Consider the following 22,794-nt stretch of genomic DNA (forward strand, 5'->3'; position numbering starts at 1 on the left):
CCCGATTTACGACGATGGAGGGACTCACCGACATCCACCAGGTTTGAATGTGGTGAAACTCTCTGTAGACACGCAACTCTGTAGACTTGCCCAGCCTCAAAAGTCCTATGTGGTCTCCCGGCAGCGGTTTCATCCTTATCGTTTCACCCATCTCCAGCTCTGGTAGGTCTCAAGCAGTCTGGTCGTAGAAGCAGTTAGCGAGCTGCTTTCTGTGTTGCAGTTTGTCTGTGATGCCAACCATAAAACAAGGCTCAAGTAGCTTGTTAGCTACAGGGATGGTAGTCTTCAGACAACTGGACAGAAGGCGTTGCGCTGCTGTCCATGTTTTCAGTGGACGTGTTCCTCCACTTTCAGATGGCTTTTCCTTGCTATCACGCAAGGCCTTGCATAACAGGTTTTTGGAATCTTGACAGCTGACCCTGCCTTGCCATTTGCCTTTGGGTGCCTTGGAGAGGTCATGTGTGGTCAAACTCCCATTCTGAGGCGAAACGCTTGAACTGTGCAGTGAATTGTAGGCCATTTTCCGTGATGCCTTTGTCAGGCTGGCCTTGCAGCGCTTTATGGCCGTCTCTGCAGACAAGTCAGGGAGCAGTTACATTTCCCAAAAGTCAGAGTAGGGATCAACGATGATAGTCTATTTGTCTGTGGCTGAATAAATCCATGCTGACGATTTGCCAGGCCCTTGAGGGCAGTTTGTGCGACATCCTGGTTTCCTTTTGCTGTTCATGAGCATACTCGTTGCATATGGTACAGCTGCAGAGTCTTTCATTTCTACTTGCATGTTTGGCCAGTATAATGTTTTGCGTGCCTGGCGGTAGCATGCGTCAACTCCAACATAACTGGAGTGTATGCGGGTCAGCATCTCTGGATGTGGTGATTTGGGGATAATGGCCTTCTGACCTCCAAACAAGATGCCATTTTGCACACTGATCTCAACTTGAAATGTGTCTCCTCTTTCAAGTACAGCCAACCTGTGAGAACAATGGACTTCAGTGACTGTAGGTGTTCGTCCTTGTCAGTGTGTTGCCTGATCTGAGCTAGGAGGTGATCTGTGACGTTTAAGTAGTCTGCCTGATTGATCTGTTGAACATCTTGTTGTTCCTGCTGTAGAGAACAGATGGCATGCCGCTGATAGGCAGTGCCTCTGCCTGTACATTGTGCTGTTGCCCTGCTCAGGGTGTTACTGATGTACATCTCTGGTCCTGGCTTGTAGACAACCTTCAGGCTGTAGTTTTGCAGAGTCAGGAGCATGCTGTGAAGCCTATTAGGCACATTGAGAGGTTTAATGAGTGGTTTGTGGTCAGTTTCAGAGGTGACCAGCTCTTGACCATATGAGTAGTGATGGATGTGCTGGCAGGAGAAGACGATGCTGTGGCACTCTCTCAATTTGTGCATAGTTTTGTTTGTGGAGTGAGCGCTCGAGGCAAATGCAACAGGATGGCCTGCATAAGGCAGCATCCAAGTCCACTTTGGCTGGAGTCACTCTGGATTGTGACAGGCGTCGTAACGTCGTAGTAGCGCAACACTGACATGGATGAAGCCAGAAATTATATCCTGCACCGCAGCCTTGTTTTTGGGTAGCCAGTGCCATGGTGTGTCTTTGTCCAGCAGCGGGTGCAGATGCTCACAGACTGCTAATAGGTATGATATGAACTTTGCAAAACCGATGAGACGCTGCACTCCTTTTGCATCAGACGGGTTTGGCATGTCAAGGATCGCTCTGACTGTTGGCCAAAACTTCAGGGCTTTGGCCAACAGAATGTGGCCATGGAAATTGACATCTTTCACCTTGAACCGAGGCTTCTTAAGGCCAAGGCGCAGCTTGACTGATCGGCAGCACTCCATCAGTGCCAGGAACTTCACATTGTGATCGCGTTCTGCTTCTTCGTCTGTGTCACCACAGCTTACAACCAAGACATCATCAGCGATGGGTTCAATGCCCTTGAGCACAGCCAGTAACCCGTGCTGCTTGCATTGATATACCTCAGGCGCCAGGGAGACACCAAACGGGAGCTTGAGTCAGCGTTTCTGACCCTAAGGGGGTCCAGAAGGTTGTCATGACGCTGCCATCTTGGTCCAGCTTGCATTACAAGAATGCATCTCGGGTGTCCACAAAGGTGACCATTCTGGCTTTGGGAAGCTTGTAGAGGCCATCCTCCAGTGTCGGCATGATGTAGTGGGGGCGTTTCAGTGCTTGGGTCGATGCAGACCCTCAGCTTCTCAGGCTTTTTCACTATGATGACCATATTGCTGATCCAGTCAGTTGGTTCAGTCACAGATGTCATGTGGCCATCGACCTCATACTTGTCCAGCTGTGCCTTCACATCCAGTTTCATTTCAATGGGCACATTGCGAGGAGCACACTGGACTAGAGTGACACTCTCATCCAATTCAAAGTGTACTTCCCCAGGTACTGATTCAACAAGCCCGTTGAATACATTGTCATATCTGCTGAGTAGTTGAGGCGTCCTTGCTGGACAAGCTCCGTGATGTGCAGGTCATTTGGTATGGTGAACTGCATCCATCCCGGGCGTTCGCATGTAGAGCATGAGAGGAGAGGATGTTGACTGGTTTTCATGATCTCAAACTACAGCTATGGGTCTCAAAGATGCCCATAGAGCTCATTAGCTCAGCTTTAGTCTAATATCGCTGGGCAAGAGATGTGTGTCAGGTGCCAGGTTGATTTTTGTCTTTGTCGCTCATTACGTTGCATGTAGCACCGGAATCCAGTTGACATTGTTGCAACTTGTTGTGTAATCGTAGTGCCACAAACCATTTCTTCCCTCTTGAGTATACAGCCCCAATGGATTCATGCATGTAAATGTCACTTTCACTGTTCTGAACACTGAGTGACATCAACACAGTGAATCTTGCCCTCACTCACCCTTCTTTTGCTTTTGAGACACACTTTTGCAAAGTGATTATTAGTTCCACAAGCTCTGCATGGTTTTCCATTGTCAGGGCAGTGCTCTGTCTCTTGCGTGTGCATTTCCACAGTATTTGCATACTATGGGCTGTCTGTATTCACCGTTTGTGGTGAATTACTCTGCCTCGATTGACAAAAACCAATGTTTGCCTGGCAACAGTGTGAACAGTATCAACGTCAGTGCGTTGGGTTTCGATTTCCATTGCTCTCATTCTCATGTCAGTGACATCGGCAGTGCGGCACATTTCAATGGCAGTTACTAATGTTAAGCCTATCTCTCTTAGTAGACGCCGGCGCATGTCCTCATTTGCAATTCCCAGTACTATTTTTGTCACAAATCAGTTAATCTTTCAATTCCCCGTATTCACAAGTAGCGGCTCTTTCTCTCAAACGGGTTACAAAGTTGTTTACTGACTCACCCTCTTCCTGTTTTGCAGCTTCCAAAAACGAACCGCTCCTAAATGACGTTCCTGGCGGGTTTGAAGTAGTTATCCAATGCATCCAGTATGGCCTTTCCATCACCCTGTTGTTGTGCTGTGTGGGGGAGATTGTGCAGGTAGATGTGCCTGGAATCGCTGCCCATTAAACTCCTCAGAGTTGCCGCTTGGACCTCGTTGGTTTTTTCATGTAGACCGGTCGCCAGCGCACAGTCCTCGAATTCATCCCTGAAGTTGTCCCAATTAGTATTCCAGTCCCCCGTGAGAACCATGGGTTTTGGTGGCAGAATGTTCACTGCCATAGCGACGGAATATATCTCTTTGCCTTCAGCCATCGCGGTAGGTAGTGATGCTAACTAGCCAGCTAACGACGAGTTGATCAGTGGTGTGACGAACATTAGTAGTAGGAAACGGCGTGTGTTCGCATATGGAACGTAACTGCGCCTATACTGTAAAATAACAAACGTGTGGTTTTTCGTGACACTTCTGATATCATACAGAAACATGGTATGTTAGATTAAAAAATAAAGACAGACACAAATGTCAAGTTCAATAGCCATGTTCAAGCATTGTACAAGTCCCTACATACGGGGTCCGGGGAACAGCCCAGCTAGTTGATTACCTATCAACTAGACTCCGTAACACGCTTTGCCAGGCCAAATATATACCCTCCTTTCTTGAAACATTAATACCTGCAGTCTTTATCTATTATAGACATGTTTGCGCAGTGGCGAACCTAGTGGACCTAGGCCTTCAGTGGCGAACCTATTGGACCTTCAGTGTGTGAGAGGTTTGTGATGCTGAAAGGACAGCAATGGTAATACCAGCGCACTCATGTAGGAGTGCACTTTTGGGCATTTCGTATACTCACTTCTTAATCCCCATTGATGCCTATTAAAGTAGTGGAGTGGAGGTATACGACTTATCAGTTATGTAGTACAATAGAGAGATCATGCACAAAGTAGCCTACACAATCGCAAAGCATGTGAAATATATTCACAAGTGCGCCGCACAGCCTAGTTTCAACAGGATATCGTCTGCAGGCAGCAAGAGGGTACAGCTCTCAACTGGTTTTGGCATGGAGCAGGTCGCATAAGAATGACATCGGTAACCGGTAGGGTAGGTAGGAAAGACGTCTAAACTTATGATCTACAAGTAAATGGGTATGCAAACCAGGTATTGGAAAAAGTCTTGGTTATTAGGCTATTTCTGACGCACAATTCAGTCATAATGCCCACCCAATCAGATAAAATAATACATTATTACTATTATTAAAAATACTCCTCACCTCAAATACTTTTTTCCCCAGACCTACAAAATGGTCTCAGGATGTGGTTTAAGCATCGTTGTGGACTCTAAGAAAATAACATTTTTGTTGTTTTTCTGTTTAAAAAAAAAACAGTGTGATTGAGAGTGCAAATCTGAAAAATATATAGGAATACTAATTAAAAACCACAGGAAAACATAGGGTGCCTTGCCTCCGCTGGGCAGGCCGTTTGGTAAAATTTGAGGATACCCACTTCACCAGGCATCACTACATAGGGCCGATGGAAAGACAGCAGTCACACACAGCATGATGTTAAAGAGAAGCAGTCCATTCACACTGACATAATAAGCTAGTAGTTCCCAATCATAAGAGTACAAAAACACAACCATTAGGCAAAGCATTTCCTAATCGAAATGTACAACTACTACTTCCCATTGCAAAAAACATTTCACATTCAACACACAAAGTAGCCGGTGAAGTAAAGTTTAAATGCAACAATGTTTCACACACAAGTTATTTTAAAAGAAATGGCTAAGAAAAGCAAGTGAGCTCCAATAAAAAACTGTCCCACTCACCAGTTGATGATCATTTGAAACTTAACTTCTTGTTGAAAGTTATTCTTGATAAGTGAGAAGCTAACAAATTAGCAACAACATCTTCAATAACAATGCTGCAGCCACTGCAAACTAGCCTACAACAAAAGATAGCTGGCTAGACTGAGAACTACTGCTCCCTATTCCGCAATGACCTGCTGGCCTTTGAGAAGGCAGACGTTTCCATATGTTTTTTTTGTAAAAACAGTCCCACCCATTACAATTCAAAATGTGATTGGTTGATTCCACTGTCACGCCAAAATGTAGTTGAATGGCAGATCCTTTCTGTCTAGCTTCTGGTGGCCTAGCCAGTGGCTTACTTAGTAATAGATTAAATCAATATCCTTGAAAATAATGTAATTAGAATTATTATTATCATTATAAATATGTTATAAATACTCTGGGGCTCCCGAGTGGCGCTGCATCTCAGTGCTTGAGATCCTTAGGCGTAGAAGATCTTCATTGTTTGGGTTAGTAATAATTGGTAGAGTGGCTCTATTTTCCCTCTGCATGCATTTTTTCACCTTTTCTGAATGTCTAAAGAAACCACATGTTCTTCTGAAATATGAACACAGAAATACTGGACATTTTGAACTCTTACAATGGTGGAGATTTGACAAAATTACAATCATGGTGTTGAATTGGACTCAATTTTTCTCCGGTCTTGGTCTTGAATCGGTCTCGCTTTAGGTGGTCTAGAACACAACACTGATTCCTAGTCATGTGAAATCCTTAGATTTGGGACTAACAAATGTATTTATATTAACTGATTTTAAAATCTTGTTGCGTTTATTTTTATTCAGTGTAGAATAACTTCTGTAAATCTGGTAACCTCGCTTTGATAAAATAAATGTTGGAAAAGGTTCAACATTACACATTACTACTTTATTTAATGTAAACATTAAGGCACTATCATTTCCTTATTATAAAACACCAGCATCAACCTGAAAGGGACAAAGTTTGTCACTCTTCATCAGTGAAGCATTTGTACAGACACCATCACCATATCATCTACTCTGCCTCATCATACTCATTCTACCTCATCCAGTTCCCTACTACATCTTAAACCAACAGAATGAACTACAAACTAACTAGTACTACATAACATGTCAGTATACTCTATACATGGGCTGTGTGCATTTTCTGCTGGTGTATCCTGAGAGAGCTCCTCTCTGAGAACCTCTTCCCACAGTGCGTACAGGCGAACGGCCTTTCTCCCGTGTGGACCTTCAGGTGCCTCTTCAGCTGGGGCTGGCGGGAGAACCTCTTCTCACACTGGGGGCAGCTATAGGGTTTCTCCCCTGTGTGGACTCTCTGGTGCCTCTTCAGGTGGCCAGCCTGGGCAAAGCGCATGTGACACTGGCTACAGCTGAATGGTTTCTCCCCCGTGTGCATCCTCTGGTGGATCTCCACGTGTTTGGGGAAACTGAAGGCTTTCCCACAGAATGAACACGGGAAGCGCTTCTCTTTGCCACCGGATCTACTGATGGCATTACTACTACTACTACTGTCATTTGTCAATGGGCTTGTGTAGCTATTAAGTGTTGAGACACTGGTATCGTCTAAGGTCTGGTTTAACATTAGGAGAGTGTGAGGAGGATGAAGGCCAGGGAGTGTCTGTGTTGTCACAGGGTCCATGTTCCAGTTGATAGATCCTATATAAGGCAGGCTGAAGGTAGCACCTGTTAGGGGGTTAACCTGAGGCGCCATCAGTCTCTGTGAATCACAACTATAGGAGCAGGACGGAGCATCGCTAGTAGAGTCTGTGTCTGTTCTCTTTTGATGCATACAGACACCTCCCTGTCCCTGCAGACCAAATCTACACCTCGCCCTGGTCTCAGCCAGTCTGTTGTCATGGAGACTAAATTCAGTTGGTGTTGTGTGTTCGACTGTCTGTTTCTGGTTGTAGTTAACAGTGTTGTTCCCCAGCCCAGAGTTGAGGATGCTGTCCCATCCACTGACCTCGCCTCTGGTCCTGGCCTGCTCAGTGATGTCATCCCCTCGGCCCTTGGCTGCACCAGTCTGGGTCTGGGAATCGAAGATGGCCGCACAGTCTCCTCTTTTAGCCTCCATCCAATCACCTGCAGGAAGAGGTTCGAAAATAGACTTTACAAATATGGAAGAGAACGCTACATATGGATTTGTTTGTTGTCAAGTTCATACATTATAATATGTGTTTTTGTATGTAAACAGAAGTTGTATTGATTTCATTTTTTGAATTAAGAAAAATAATAGCCGGGCGCATCACTATTCCCATTGAAGATCTATTACTGTATGTAGGCTATATGTATTTCTCCCTTACCTTGCTCCCCCATCTTTAGTCCACTCAGAAGATCAATGCTCTCTGGTCCGTCCTCTATTGTCTCCTCTTTGACTAACAGCAGATCAGGCTTCCCATCCTCCATGTCTATTGACTGTAAGAGATACAGTGTGAGAGGATGTTGGATCAATAAATCTGGGTAACACTTTACTTGACACCTTGCATCATAACACGGTCATAACCGTGTCATGTAATAACAGCTGACATGACAAGTTATGGTCATAACACATACTTAGACCTCTTGTGACATATTGCATTATTTTATGGCTGGTTAAGGCACCAACATACGAGTGTCAAAATGCACAAATCCTACCTAGAACATTTTCTGAAATTGGCCAAATTAAATTATTATTGTAATTGCGCACACATTGATGTCAGACATGCACCTTCCCCAATCCGCTGTTGCTGATGACTGGGATGAATACAGGAGCAGATTTTAGGAGCAGGACAAGACACCCTTTTTTTGACTGATGACTGACATAAGGGCATGTACGTGATAGGCCTATCTGATGGTCATAAAGCTTCTTGTCAGTGTTTTTTCTTAGTCCAAGTAAAGTGACACATGATGGTCATAATGCCTCAAGACAGTGTCAGTGTATTTTCTACAAGTTACTTAAAACAAAAACATGACAAAGGATGTTTGAAAATGTTTAAAAAGAAACTTGGCAAAACACAGTTGAATAAATGTGGGTTTTGACATTTATGTGCCATACAATAATGTAATATGTCAGGTGTAAATATGTCATAACTTGTCATATGGTCATAACACTCATGTCAGCTGTTATGACATATTACATAGATATGACCGTGTCATAACGTTACGATGCTTGGTGTCAAGTAAAGTGTTACCAAAAATTATATATTTGCTCCCTGCTATGGAGTATCTTCTGATTTGGCAATGAGGGATTGCTATGCAAACATGTTAGTTGATTGGTTGGACAGAATTAATCAAGACCTGAGCCCGCATCTACAAAGCATCTCAAAGTGGAAGTGCTGAATGACTTGTCGACAGAATGAATAAAACTATGATCTAAAAGGCAAAACTGATCCTAGATCAGCACTCCTACTCAGAGGCTTTGTGGATACGAGCCCTGACCTAAAACCATTCAGACAGTAGTTCAGTGGGCTCACCTCAGTGAGACTGTGTGTCGTCCTGTGCTGGTCAGCTGGTTCTTCTGTGAGTTCAGGAGGAGGTGTAGTCTGGTTGTCCTCCATGACCATGGTCCCCTCAGGGTTCCCCAGACCCTCCTCACACCCCTCCTCCTTCACCAGCACCCCCTCTGGACCCTCCTCCTCCTGGAAGAGAGCGGTGATACAGATTACACTCCCTCCGGTACATACACACAGATAATAAACATGGGAGTGTTTACCCATACCCACTACGTTTGAGTCCTATATGGTAGTTACAGAATTACTTTGTTGTTAAATACATCATGGTGGACATAAATGTGGGTAAAAATAAGTCCGCTGTGATAAGTCAAGTCAACATCAGACAAATTGGACAACTGTTTTGACATGTACAGTTGGTGTTTCGTGTGTAGGTATATTTAGTAAGTGTATATTGGTTATAAAGCGCTGTCTGGTGTATGCAGAATAGGGTGAGATCAGATATGATGTGGACACCAAGGAACTTGAAGCTCTCAACCTGCTCCACTACAGTCCTGTCAATGAGAATGGAGGCATGCTTGGCCCTCCTTTTCCTGTAGTCCACGATCATCTCCTTTGTCTTGAACACGTTGAGGGAGATGTTGTCATCATTGTCAGTGATCAGACTGTTGTCGTCAGCAAACTTAATGATGGTGTTGGAGTGGTGCTTGACCATGCAGTCATGGGGGAACAGGGAGTACAGCACGCACCCCTGAGGGGCCCCCGTGTTGAGGATCAGTGTGGCAGAGGGATGTGTTTAGTCCCAAGGTCCTTAGCTTAGAGATGAGATTTGAGGGCTCTAAGGTGTTGAATGCTAAGCTGTAGTCAATGAAAGCATTCTCATGTAGGTGTTCCTTTTGTCCAGGTGGGAAAGACCAGTGTGGAGTGCAATGGAGATTGTGAAAATGTCAGTGAAGACTTGCCAGTTGGTCAGCGCATGCTCGGAGTACATGTCTTGGTAATCCGTCTGGCTGTGTGGCCTTGTGACTGTTGACCCGTTTAAAGGTCTTACTCAAATTGGCTACGGAGTGTGTGTGATCACACAGTCGTCCGGAACAGCGGGTGCTCTCATGCTTACCTCCAAGCGTGCATAGAAGTAATTTAGCTCGTCTGGTAGGCTCGTGTCACTGGGTGGCTCGTGGCTGTGCTTCCCTTTGTTGTCCGTAATAGTTTGCAAGCTCTGACGAGCATCGGAGCCGGTATAGTAGGATTCAATCTTAGTCCTTCCTGTATTGACGCTTTGCCGTTTTTGATGGTTCGTCGGAGGGCATAGCAGAATTTCTTAAGTGTCCAGGTTAGGGTCCCAATCCTTGAAAGCGGCAGATCTACCACTTAGCGGATGCGGATGTTGCCTGTAATCCATGGCTTCTGGTTGGGGTATGTACGTACGGTCACTGTAGGGATGGCGTCAGATGTACTTATTGATGAAGCCAGTGACTGATGTGGTGTACTCCTCAATGCCGGAAGAATCCCTGAACATATTCAAGTCTAAGCTAGCAAAACAGTCCTGTAGCTTAACTTCTTATGGCTGGGGGGCAGTATTGAGTAGCATGGATGAATAAGTTGCCCAAAGTAAACGGCCTGCTCCTCAGTCTCAGTTGCTAATATATGCATATTATTATTAGTATTGGATAGAAAACTCTAAAGTTTCTAAAACTCTTTGAATGATGTCTGAGTATAACAGAAGTCATATGGCAGGCAAAATCCTGAGAAATCAAAACAGGAAGTGAGAAATCTGAGCTTTGTATGCATTCACCATACAAAGTCCCCAATGAAAATCCCCTTGAGATATGAATGATGTTGCACTGCCTAGGGGCTCCACTAGATGTCAACCATCAATAGAAATTTGAATGAGACTTCCACGTTGTTGTGGGAGTGAATGCGAGCAGAATGTATCAGGTGTCTGAGAAGCAGCCATTTTCTGATCACGGTTATTCCTCATGGTACCCACTTGTGTTCCATTGCTCATGAAGACACGAAGGAATACTCCGGTTGGAACTTTATTGAAGCTATATGTTAACATCCTAATGATTGATTCTGTACTTAGTTTGAAATGTTTCTTCGACCTGTAATATAACTTTTTGAAGTTTTTGTCCGATGTAACGCTGACCAGAATGAGCTTTTGGATATGTATACCAAACGCGCTAACAAAAGAAGGTATTTGGACATAAATAACGGATATTATCGAACAAAACAAAAATTTATTGTGGACCTGGGATTCCTGGAGTGCTTTCTGATGTAGATCATCAAAGGTAAGGGAATATTTATGTAATTTCTTGTTTATGTTGACGCCATCGTGGCGGCTATTGTGATTTTTACTTCTGAGCGCCGTCTCAGATTATGATGAGTATTTCTGGATCTTTGGGGTAAGATCTTTGGGATAAGGGGCAGCATTTTCACTTTTGGATAAATAGCGTTCCCAATTTTAACTTCCTGCTACTCATGCCAAGAATATAAGAGATGCATATTATTAGTAGATTTGGATAGAAAACACTCTGAAGTTTATAAAACTGTTTGAATCATGTCTGAGTATAACAGAACTTATGTAGCAGGCAAAACCCCGAGGACTAACCGTTCAGAATTTTCTTTTTTTTAGGTCCCTGTCTGTTCATTGAGTTCTCGTTGGCAAACTATATTTCTTAGGAACTGGTTTTCAGTTCCTACCGCTTCCACTGGATTTCACCAGTCTTTGCATTTGGTTGAGGTTATTCATTTGTGCAATGAAGAAGTACGGCCATCTAGGAACTGGGTAACACTGTTGAGAGTGTGCAAGATGTAGCATGGTTTGTTGCCTTCCTGTATTGAACACAGATAGACCCGTCTACAATTTGATCGATTATTAACGTTTAAAAATACCTAAAGTTGTATTACAAAAGTAGTTTGAAATATTTTGGCAAAGTTTATAGGCATTTATACGCATTTTGGAAGTTGTTTTTTTTCTGGATCAAACGCGCTTTATAAATTGACATTTGGATATATATGAACGTAATTAATCAAACAAAAGGACCAATTGTGATGTTTATGGGACATATTGGAGTGCCAACAAAAGAAGCTCGCCAAAGGTAATGCATATTTTATTTCTGCGTTTTGTGTAGCGCCTGCAGGGTTGAAATATGCTACCCTCTTTGTTGACTGTTGTGCTATCATCAGATAATAGCTTATGCTTTTGCCGAAAAGCCTTTTTAAAATATGACATGTCTATTGTGTAACATAAAGTCCTATGAGTGTCATCTGATGAAGATTATCAAAGGTAAGTGATTAATATCTCTATTTGTGGTTTTTGTGACAGTGTCTGGAAAACATTTTGCTGGAAAAATTGCTGTGTTTCTGTGGTTATGTGGTGACCTAACATAATCGTTTGTGGTGCTTTTGCTGTAAAGCACATTTGAAAATCAGACACTGTGGTGGGATTAACAACGAGATTAGCTTTAAAATGTTATGAGATACATGTATGTTTGAGGAATTTTAATTTAGATTTTTTATGTTTTGAAATTTGCGCCCTGCACTTTGACTGGCTGTTGTCATATTGCTCCTGTTAACGGGATTGCAGCCATATGAAGTTACGCATCTGCGTCGTCTGACCACTTCCATATTGAACGAATCACTGGTACTTCCTTTTTTAGTTTTTGCTTGTAAACAGCAATCACGAGTATAGAATTATGTTAAAATTTTAGTTTTTTTTTTCCCTCTCTCTGTTTGCACATGTAACACGCTGTTAGAAATGAGGTAAAACAGATTTAAGGTTCCCTGCATTAAAGTCCCCGGCCACAAGGAGTGCTCCCTCTAGATGAGCATTTTCTTGTTTACTTATGGCCATATACAACTTGTTGAGTGTGGTCTTAGTGCCAGCATCGGTTTGTGGTGGTAAGTATACGGAAAATATAGATACTCTCTTGGGAAATAGTGCTTATCATGATACTCTACCTCAGGTGAGCAAAACCTCAAGACTTCCTTAATATTATATTTCGTGCGCCAGCAGTTATTGACAAATAGACCGACACCCCTTGTCTTATCGGAGGCAGCTGTTCTATCTTGCCAATGCCCGGAAAACCCAGTCGTTCAACCATGACTCGGTGAAACATAAGATATATTAGTTATTGTCCCTTGGGTAGAATAGTCTAGATCAGAGCTCATCTAGTTAATTATCCAATGATTGCACGTTGGCTAATAGGACTGATTTTAGGCGGGGGATTACTCACTCGCTGTCAGATTCTTACAAGGAACCCTGACCTACGTCCCCTATACCTCCATCTCTTCTTCATGCGAATGATGGGGATTTGGGCCATGTTCGGTGTCTTAAGTAAATCCTTTGCATCTGACAAGTTAAAGAAAAAATATTTGTCCAGTACCAGGTGAGTAATCGCTGTTATGATATCCAGAAGCTCCGTTCAGTCATAAGAGACGGTGGCAGAAACATTATGTACAAAATAACTTGCAAAAAACACACACAATAGCACAATTGGTTAGGAGCCCGTAAAACTGCTGCCATCTCCTTTGGCACGATGTGTGCTGAGGTTTTTAGAATAAAAAAAAAAATCAATTTTAGAATAAGGCTATAATGAAACAAAATGTGGCAGAAGTCAATTGGAGGTGTAACTGTGGATGTATTTCAAGGCCTACCTTCAAACTCAGTGTCTCTTTGCTTGACATCATGGGAAAATCAAAAGAAAATCAGCCAAGAAATTATAGACCTCCACAAGTCTGGGTCATCCTTGGGAGAAATTTCCAAACGCCTGAAGGTACCACGTTCATCTGTACAAACAATAGTACGCAAGTATAAACACCATGGGACCACGTAGCCGTCATACCGCTCAGGAAGGAGACACGTTCTGTCTCCTAGAGATGAACGTACTTTGGGGCAAAAAGTGAAAATCAATCCCAGAACAGCAGTAGGAAAATTGTGGATATATTGAAGCAAATTTGTCTTCCAAATGGACAATGACCCCAAGCACACTTTCAAAGTTGTGGCAAAATGGCCATCACAAAGCCCTGACCTCAATCCCATAGAAAATTTGTGGGCAGAACTGAAAAAGCATGTGCGAGCAAGGAGGCCTACCAACCTGACTCAGCTCTGTCAGGAGGAATGGGCTAAAATTCACCCAACTTATTGTGGGAAGCTTTTGGAAGGCTGGCTACCTGAAATGTTTGACCCAAGGTAAACAATTTAAAGGCAATGCTACCAAATACTAATTGAGTGTATGTAAACTTCTGACCCACTGGGAATGTGATGACAGAAAAACACTGTGCTATTATTCTGACATTTCACATTCTTAAAATAAAGTGGTGATCCTAAGATGGACTTTTTACGAGGATTAATAGTCAGGAATTGTGAAAAACTGTTTAAATGTATTTGGCAAAGGTGTATGTAAACTTCCGACTTCAACTGTATGTGCATAATAGCTCAATTAACCAGCATATTGGTGTTGAGAACAATGTGGCGGAGGCAGCGGCAGAGATAGGAGATGAGAAAAAAGCCCTTGACTTAATCGTCTAAGAAATGTGAGGAGAGAGGAAACTAAATTTAATTAGGTCTATAATCAACAGCCTAACCGTTAAATGTGCCTGGCTTTATGAATCATCCATATACAGTACCAGTCATAAGTTTGAACACGCCTACTCATTCAAGGGTTTTTCTTTGGTTTGACTATTTTCTACAATGTAGAATAATAGTGAATGCATCAAAACTATGAAATAACACACATGGAATCACCAAAAAAGTGTTAAACAAATCAAAATATTATTTTGTATTTTATATTCTTCAAAGTAGCTACCCTTCGCCTTGACAGCTTTGCACATTCTTGGCATTCTCTCAAACAGCTTAACCTGGAATGCTTCCACATATGCTGAGCACTTGTTGGCTGCTTTTCCTTCACTCTGCGGTTCCAACTCATCCCAAACTATCTCAATTGGGTTGAGGTTGGATGATTGTGGAGGCCAGGTCATCTGATGCAGCACTCCATCACTCTCCGTCTTGGTCAAATAGCCCTTACACAGTCTGAAGGTGTGTTGGGTCATTGTCCTGTTGAAAAATAAATGATAGTCCCACTAAGTGCAAACCAGATGGGATGGCGTATTGCTGCAGAATGCTGTGGTATCCATGCTGGTTAAGTGTGCCTTGAATACTAAATAAATCACTGACAGTGTCACCAGTAAAGCACCATCACACCACCTCCATGCTTCACGGTGGGAACTCATGCGGATATCATCCATTCACCTACTCTGCGTCTCACAAAGACACGGCGTTTGGAATCAAAAATCCGATTTCCACCGGTCTAATGTCCATTGCACGTGTTTCTTGGCCCAAGCAAGTCTCTTCTTATTGGTGTCCTTTAGTAGTGGTTTCTTTGCAGCAATTCGACCACAAAGGCCTGATTCTCTCCTCTGAACGGTTGATGTTGATCTCTGAAGAATTTATTTGGGCTGCAATTTCTGAGGCTGGTACCTCCAATGAACTTATCCTCTGCAGCAGAGGTGACTCTGAGTCTTCCTTTCCTGTGGCGGTCCTCATGAGAGCCAGTTTCTTCATAGCGCTTGATGGTTTTTGCGACTGCACTTGAAGAAACTTTCAAAGTTCTAACTTTCCAGATTGACTGTTGTTTCTCTTTGCTTATTTAAGCTGTTCTTGCCATAATATGCACTTGGTCTTTTACTAAACATTAACAAATGTTTTACATTTGTCACAAACCTATTACCGGTACATGAGTTGAATTGGATTACAATGTCGTTGGGAAGTCTCCAAGCTCCCCTATGGCAGATAAATAAGGATGTACGTGTAAGCAAGTGAATAGCTGCGGTGAGCCTTTCTGAAATAAACTGGCCACATTTGATATACTGTAATTTTGATGTAATACTATTGCACTAACCTCTATCATAATAACGTGCTGGGTTGAGGTTCCACTCCCCTCATCAACAGTGATTGGTTGGTCATCTCTCCATGTATTGTGTCCCGCTGGCTTCACAAAGCTCCTGTGGCCTCCAGTGAGATGTCCTTCACCTGAGAGAGTAATTGGGAATTAGAGGTGGTTGGGTTAACTACTATCAATGCTCAACGGTATATTGTACACTATTGACACTGTCTAGAAATGGCCAGGATATAAGGTAACAATTCCTATAACTTCTTGATATACTATGTATTGATCAATGTATTATGTTCCATGCATCACATTATTTTCATTGAGTAAATAATAGGAAATGCATTAAATGAAGAATCTGGTTAGAATGTGATATTTGTTAGTTTAGTAATCAAGGGAATTATTGCATACTATCCCAAAACTGACCAAGACCCAATTCTGGTTAACCATATCTGTGGTAAACACATCTGAAGTCAAACATGCGCAGAGGGGAACGGGCCTACCTCTAGCCATTCCTCTGTGTCTGTTGTCAAGGATCTTGACATTTCTGGGACGACTGGAGAGGAAGCGCTCCCGTGATACCTTCAGTTCCTGAAGCTGTAGTTTCCTCCGCAATACCCGGTTTTCTTTCTGGCTTTGAGTTATTTCCAAACGAAACACTGCATAGTCGTCGTCTACGAGTTTGCAGATATCTTCCACGGCTGCATTCGCTAGAACCTCCATGATGGAGGCTATTTGAGTGTGAAAAACCATAAATTTAACATTAGCCATTGTTCGCTAGCTAGCGTGACCTAGATAACATCTATCAACCAAGTCCTGTCTCCAACGTGAATTAAACACTACCTGGGGGTAAGTATGTGAAGTTGTGCAGCTAAATTAGTCATATTTTAAGTTATAGGGTGTTAATAAACGTCTAAATAACAACAATAAAAACGCTAATGTGGAAATTGTTCTAAGTCACTGTTCACTTTTGTTTACACAGAAGAGAAAGGATATTATTGGTTGGCGTCGTTGCTGAAAGGGTGTGGTTAAATTAAAAATATATGCGGGCTGTTCTTTGAATTACGGTACTGCTAATTACATTACAAATCAAATGTACTATGATCAGTATATTTCAAGCTCACCACAGACTTCTTTAAAAATAACTGTATTGACAAGAATAGTGTAGAAAGTAATGACTTATTCCATTTACATCACCTCAGTACGGTAAATATTAAACTATCCTAGTTCTAGCCTCGGTTTACGGTCTCTCTAAAAACAGGTATTTACACAAGCCTGTTTCAAGTAACAAGCTAACGAGGGGTGTGAATTTAATTACCCTCTCACCCCAAGACACTTCACATGATAACTATAATATGTCAGCCAAAAATTGGTTCCCAGATATAAAACTCAACTTTGAGCTCCCTCCTTGACCTCTTGCCATTGTTTGGGTTTTGTTGGGATTATGTGCTGTGTTATAGGCTAGGTACCACTTGTGGTAAACACCCATGCTGACCCTGTCTGTATTGGTGGGGTAACCATGAGGTAACTGAGGAAGACTAGACTCTGGTCCAGACCCCTGCCTTCTATTAACCCTTCTATTAACCAGGCATTAGATGAGATCCTGAAGGACAAGACAGACTTGCTGATAGACTACCACCAGGGGGTTCTCCCACCACTCTCTGTGAAGGCTGAACCCCAGGGTGACCTGCTCTGTTCATCATGGATACTGTAGTGTTTGTATCATAGGAACAGGAGGGTCTATCTCTATCAGCCCCAAGCCCTGCTTCATCCCTGCACTGAGACTGTGAAGAGAAAGGGTCTGGGCTGCAGACTGGAGCCTCTGTCTCTCTTATGACCACCAGGACTGAGGTTGTTCAGTCCACCTGTCCACTGCATGTGTTCTGTGTGTTGGTGGAGTCTCTGTCCCTCGTGGTTGGGTCCTGGTTCCAACTCGGGAAAGAAGAGCGACGGTTCCTGATCCAGGGTTCTGATCCGGGGCCATGTTTTGTGACCATCCGCTTCAGAGGTCCAGTCTCTCCCACCAGCAACACTGGATATCAGCAGGTCTTCATTGACTGCAGACTGTAAAGGTTTATATAAGAAAATCTTTGCTGTACACACAGAAACATGACATGATATTATAAAATCTTAACCACAATCTAATCTCTCACACAAGCACCTAACAATATGGAGCCATTGGAGGTCATTATAAAACATTTTAAAAAGTATATATTTGTTGATTCAAGAATTAAGTATGATGTTTTGGTTCTACTGAGATCAGAAACTCTGCAAAAACAAAATGGTCATACACTCACATAACGTGAAGTACAGTACCTTTTTCACGATATGTGACAAGTAGAATAACTTTTCTCACTATGGTAACACTTTACATTTTCTGTAAATCTTGTACCCTCGCTTTGATCAAATTAATTGTAGAATACTTTGGAAAAGGTTTGTCATTACATTACACACATTTTCACTATTTCATGTCAAGTAAACATGAGGTAGGCAGGTAGCCTAGCGGTTAAGAGTGTTTGGCAACTAAGCGAAAGGTCGTTAGGTAAAAAATATATATATATATTTCGATGTGCCCTTGAGCACCGAACCCTAATTGCTCCAGTGTCACCGTCAATAATGGCTGATCCCTGGCCTTGACCCCAGGCTCAGGGGGAGTTGGGAAATGCACAAAACACATTTCACACTATTACAGGTTACCTACTTGTACATGCAGTGAAACAGGACAACTATAAGACCCCCACCCAAGCATTAATTAAGGCACTATCGACTCCTCATTATATTATATAAAACACAAGCATCAAACAACAGGACAAGGTTGTCACTTTTCATTATCAACATTTTTACCGACATCATCACACCAACTATCACCATATCATCTACTCTGCCTCATCATACTCATTATTTTCCTCAGTTCACCTCATCCAGTTCCCTCCTACATCCAAAACCAACTGAATTAATTACAAACTAACTAGAACTGCATAACTATACACAACTGTTGTGTGCATTTTCTGCTGGTGTATCCTGGGATAGCTCCTCTCTGAGACCCTCTTCTCACAGTGCGTACAGGCAAACAAACTCTCCTGTGTGGACCTTCAGGTGCATCTTCAGCTGGTGCTGGCGGGGGAACCTCTTCCCCCGCCAGCTGAAGGGTTTCTCCCCTGTGTGGACCCTCTGGCATCTCTTTAGGTTAAACTAGTTGGAGAAACTGGCCCGGCACAGGAGGCAGCCAAACTATTTCTTCCCGTGTGCATTCTCTGGTGGATCTCCAGCTGAAAAACTGAAGGCTTTTCCACAGAACGAACACGGGAAGCGCTTCTCTTTGGCGTTGCCACCTATACTCATTCTGTCTCTACTACTTTCATTTGTCAATAGGCTTATGTAGCCACTCAGTGTTGAGGCACTGGCATTGTCTGAGGTCTGGTTTAACATTAGGAGAGTGTGAGGAGGATGAAGGCCAGGTAGTGTCTGTGATGTCACAGGGTCCATGTTCAAGTTGATCGATCCTATAGAAGGCAGGCTGAAGGCAGCACCTGTTGGAGGGTTAACCTGAGGCACCATCAGTCTCTCTGAATCACAACTATAGGAGCAGAACGGAGCATTGCTAGCTGAGTTTGTGTCTGTTTTCTTGCGGACACCTCCAACAAGTCACATAATCGGTTACATGGACTCACTCTGTGTGCAATAATAGTGTTAAACAGGATTTTTGACTGACTACCTCATCTCTGTACCCCACAAATACATTTATCTGTAAGGTCCCTCAGTCGAGCAGTGAATTTCAAACACAGATTCAACCACAAAGACCAGGGAGGTTATACAATGCCTTGCAAAAAAGGGGAACCTACTGGTAGATGGGCAAAATATCCTTTTGAGCATGGTGGAGTTATTTTTTACACTTCGTATGGTCTATCAATATACCCAGTCACTACAAAGATACCGTTACGGAGTTTAATGGCTGTGATAGAAGACTGACGATGGATCAATAACATTGTAGTTACTCCACATGAATAACCTAAATGACAAGAAGAAGGAAGACTGTACAGAATAAAATGTGGCAAATAAATACATTTTATGTCCTGAATACAAACATTATGTTTGGGGCAAATCCAACACATGACTGAGTACCATTCTTCATATTTTCAAGCATTGTGGTGGCTGCATCATGTTATGGATACAGTTGAAGTCGTAAGTTTACATACACTTAGGTTGGAGTCATTAAAACTCGTTTTTCAACCACTCCAAAAATTTCTTGTTAACAAACTAGAGTTTTAGCAAGTCGGTTGGGACATCTACTTTGTGCATGACACAAGTAATTTTTCCAACAATTGTTTACAGACAGATTATTTTACTTCCAAGCTTCCAGAAAATTGGAACGGAAATGGCGCCACACCAAACTGGAAGTCTTCCGACTAGCTTGGAAAGACGGTACCGTGCAGTATCGAAGAGCCCTTACTGCTGCTCAATCATCCTATTTTTCCAAATTAATTGAGGAAAATAGGAACAATCGGAAATTTATTTTTTATACTGTCGCAAAGCTAACTAAAAAGCAGCATTCCCCAAGAGAGGATGGCTTTCACTTCAGCAGTGATAAATTCATGAACTTCTTTAAGGAAAAGATCATGATTATTAGAAAGCAAATTACGGACTCCTCTTTAAATATGCGTATTCCTTCAAAGCTCAGTTGTCCTGAGTCTGCACAACTCTGCCAGGACCTAGGATCAAGAGAGACGCTCAAGTGTTTTAGTACTATATCTCTTGACACAATGATGAAAATAATCATGGCCTCTAAACCTTCAAGCTGCAGACTGGACCCTATTCCAACTAAACTACTGAAAGAGCTGCTTCCTGTGCTTGGCCCTCCTATGTTGAACATAATACACGGCTCTCTATCCACCAGATGTGTACCAAACTCACTAAAAGTGGCAGTAATAAAGCATCTCTTGAAAAAGCCAAACCTTGACCCAGAAAATATAAAAAACTATCGGCCTATATCGAATCTTCCATTCCTCTCAAAGTTTTTTGAAAAGGCTGTTGCGCACTGCCTTCCTGAAGACAAACAATGTACAGTGCCTTGCGAAAGTATTCGGCCCCCTTGAACTTTGCAACCTTTTGCCACATTTCAGGCTTCAAACATAAAGATATAAAACTGTATTTTTTGTGAAGAATCAACAACAAGTGGGACACAATCATGAAGTGGAATGACATTTATTTGATATTTCAAACTCTTTTAACAATCAAAAACTGAAAAATTGGGCGTGCAAAATTATTCAGCTCCTTTACTTTCAGTGCAGCAAACTCTCTCCAGAAGTTCAGTGAGGATCTCTGAATGATCCAATGTTGACCTAAATGACTAATGATGATAAATACAATCCACCTGTGTGTAATCAAGTCTCCGTATAAATGCACCTGCACTGTGATAGTCTCAGAGGTCCGTTAAAAGCGCAGAGAGCATCATGAAAAACAAGGAACACACCAGGCAGGTCCGAGATACTGTTGTGAAGAAGTTTAAAGCCGGATTTGGATACAAAAAGATTTCCCAAGCTTTAAACATCCCAAGGAGCAATGTGCAAGCGGTAATATTGAAATGGAAGGAGTACCAGACCACTGCAAATCTACCAAGACCTGGCCGTCCCTCTAAACTTTCAGCTCATACAAGGAGAAGACTGATCAGAGATGCAGCCAAGAGGCCCATGATCACTCTGGATGAACTGCAGAGATCTACAGCTGAGGTGGGAGACTCTGTCCATAGGACAACAATCAGTCGTATATTGCACAAATCTGGCCTTTATGGAAGAGTGGCAAGAAGAAAGCCATTTCTTAAAGATATCCATAAAAAGTGTCGTTTAAAGTTTGCCACAAGCCACCTGGGAGACACACCAAACATGTGGAAGAAGGTGCTCTGGTCAGATGAAACCAAAATTGAACTTTTTGGCAACAATGCAAAACGTTATGTTTGGCGTAAAAGCAACACAGCTCATCACCCTGAACACACCATCCCCACTGTCAAACATGGTGGTGGCAGCATCATGGTTTGGCCCTGCTTTTCTTCAGCAGGGACAGGGAAGATGGTTAAAATTGATGGGAAGATGGATGGAGCCAAATACAGGACCATTCTGGAAGAAAACCTGATGGAGTCTGCAAAAGACCTGAGACTGGGACGGATATTTGTCTTCCAACAAGACAATGATCCAAAACATAAAGCAAAATCTACAATGGAATGGTTCAAAAATAAACATATCCAGGTGTTAGAATGGCCAAGTCAAAGTCCAGATCTGAATCCAATCGAGAATCTGTGGAAAGAACTGAAAACTGCTGTTCACAAATGCTCTCCATCCAACCTCACTGAGCTCGAGCTGTTTTGCAAGGAGGAATGGGAAAAAATGTCAGTCTCTCGATGTGCAAAACTGATAATTTTGCACACCCAATTTTTCAGTTTTTGATTTCTTAAAAAAGTTTGAAATATCCAATAAATGTCGTTCCAGTTCATGATTGTGTCCCACTTGTTGTTGATTCTTTACAAAAAAATACAGTTTTATATCTTTATGTTTGAAGCCTGAAATGTGGCAAAAGGTCGCAAAGTTCAAGGGGGCCGAATACTTTCGCAAGGCACTGTATACGAAATGCTTCAGTCTGGTATTAGACCCAAACATAGCACTGAGACTGCACTTGTGAAGGTGGTAAATTACCTTTTAATGGCATCAGACCGAGGCTCTGCATCTGTCCTCGTGCTCCTAGACCTTTGTGCTGCTTTTGATACCATCGAATCACCATAAATCATTTTGGAGTGATTGGAAACCCAAATTGGTCTACACGGACAAGTTCTGGCCTGGTTTAGATCTTATCTGTCGGAAAATATATCAGTTTGTCTCTGTGAATGGTTTGTCCTCTGACAAATCAACTGTAAATTTCGGTGTTCCTCAAGGTTCCATTTTAGGACCACTATTATTTTCACTATATACTTTACCTCTTGGGGATGTCATTCAAAAACATAATGTTAACCTTCACTGCTATGCGGATGACACACAGCTGTACATTTCAATGAAACATGGTGAAGCCCCAAAATTGCCCTCGCTAGAAGCCTGTGTTTCAGACATAAGGAAGTGGATGGCTGCAAACTTTCTACTTTTAAACCCGGACAAAACAGAGATGCTTGTTCTAGGTCCCAAGAAACAAAGACATCTTCTGTTGAATCTGACAATAAATCTTGATGGTTGTACAGTCGTCTCAAATAAAACTGTGAAGGACCTCGGCGTTACT

General features: G+C 42.5%; 1 protein-coding gene across 3 annotated transcripts in view; it reads right to left on the reverse strand.

The window, feature by feature from the left end:
• Nucleotides 1-22,794, reverse strand: part of LOC110534626 (uncharacterized) — a 168,433-nt gene that overhangs the window by 3,122 nt on the left and 142,517 nt on the right. The window contains exons 1-5 of one of the 3 annotated variants that reach the window (XM_090187484.1): nt 16,044-18,279; nt 15,553-15,683; nt 8,675-8,839; nt 7,526-7,637; nt 7,186-7,304 (exon numbers count right to left, since the gene is read on the reverse strand). In XM_090187484.1, coding sequence (XP_090043610.1) covers nt 7,186-7,304; nt 7,526-7,637; nt 8,675-8,839; nt 15,553-15,683; nt 16,044-16,311 — 795 coding nt within the window. In that variant the 5' untranslated portion in view covers nt 16,312-18,279. Of the gene's footprint in view, nt 1-6,086; nt 7,305-7,525; nt 7,638-8,674; nt 8,840-15,552; nt 15,684-16,043; nt 18,280-22,794 lie in introns of those variants that run through there. The other 2 variants (XM_090187483.1, XM_090187489.1) reach the window with 2 other exon arrangements.

The sequence above is a fragment of the Oncorhynchus mykiss genome, chromosome 10, assembly GCF_057628025.1.
Source record: "Oncorhynchus mykiss isolate SJ-2025 chromosome 10, ASM5762802v1, whole genome shotgun sequence".
Taxonomy (NCBI): Eukaryota; Metazoa; Chordata; class Actinopteri; order Salmoniformes; family Salmonidae; genus Oncorhynchus; species Oncorhynchus mykiss.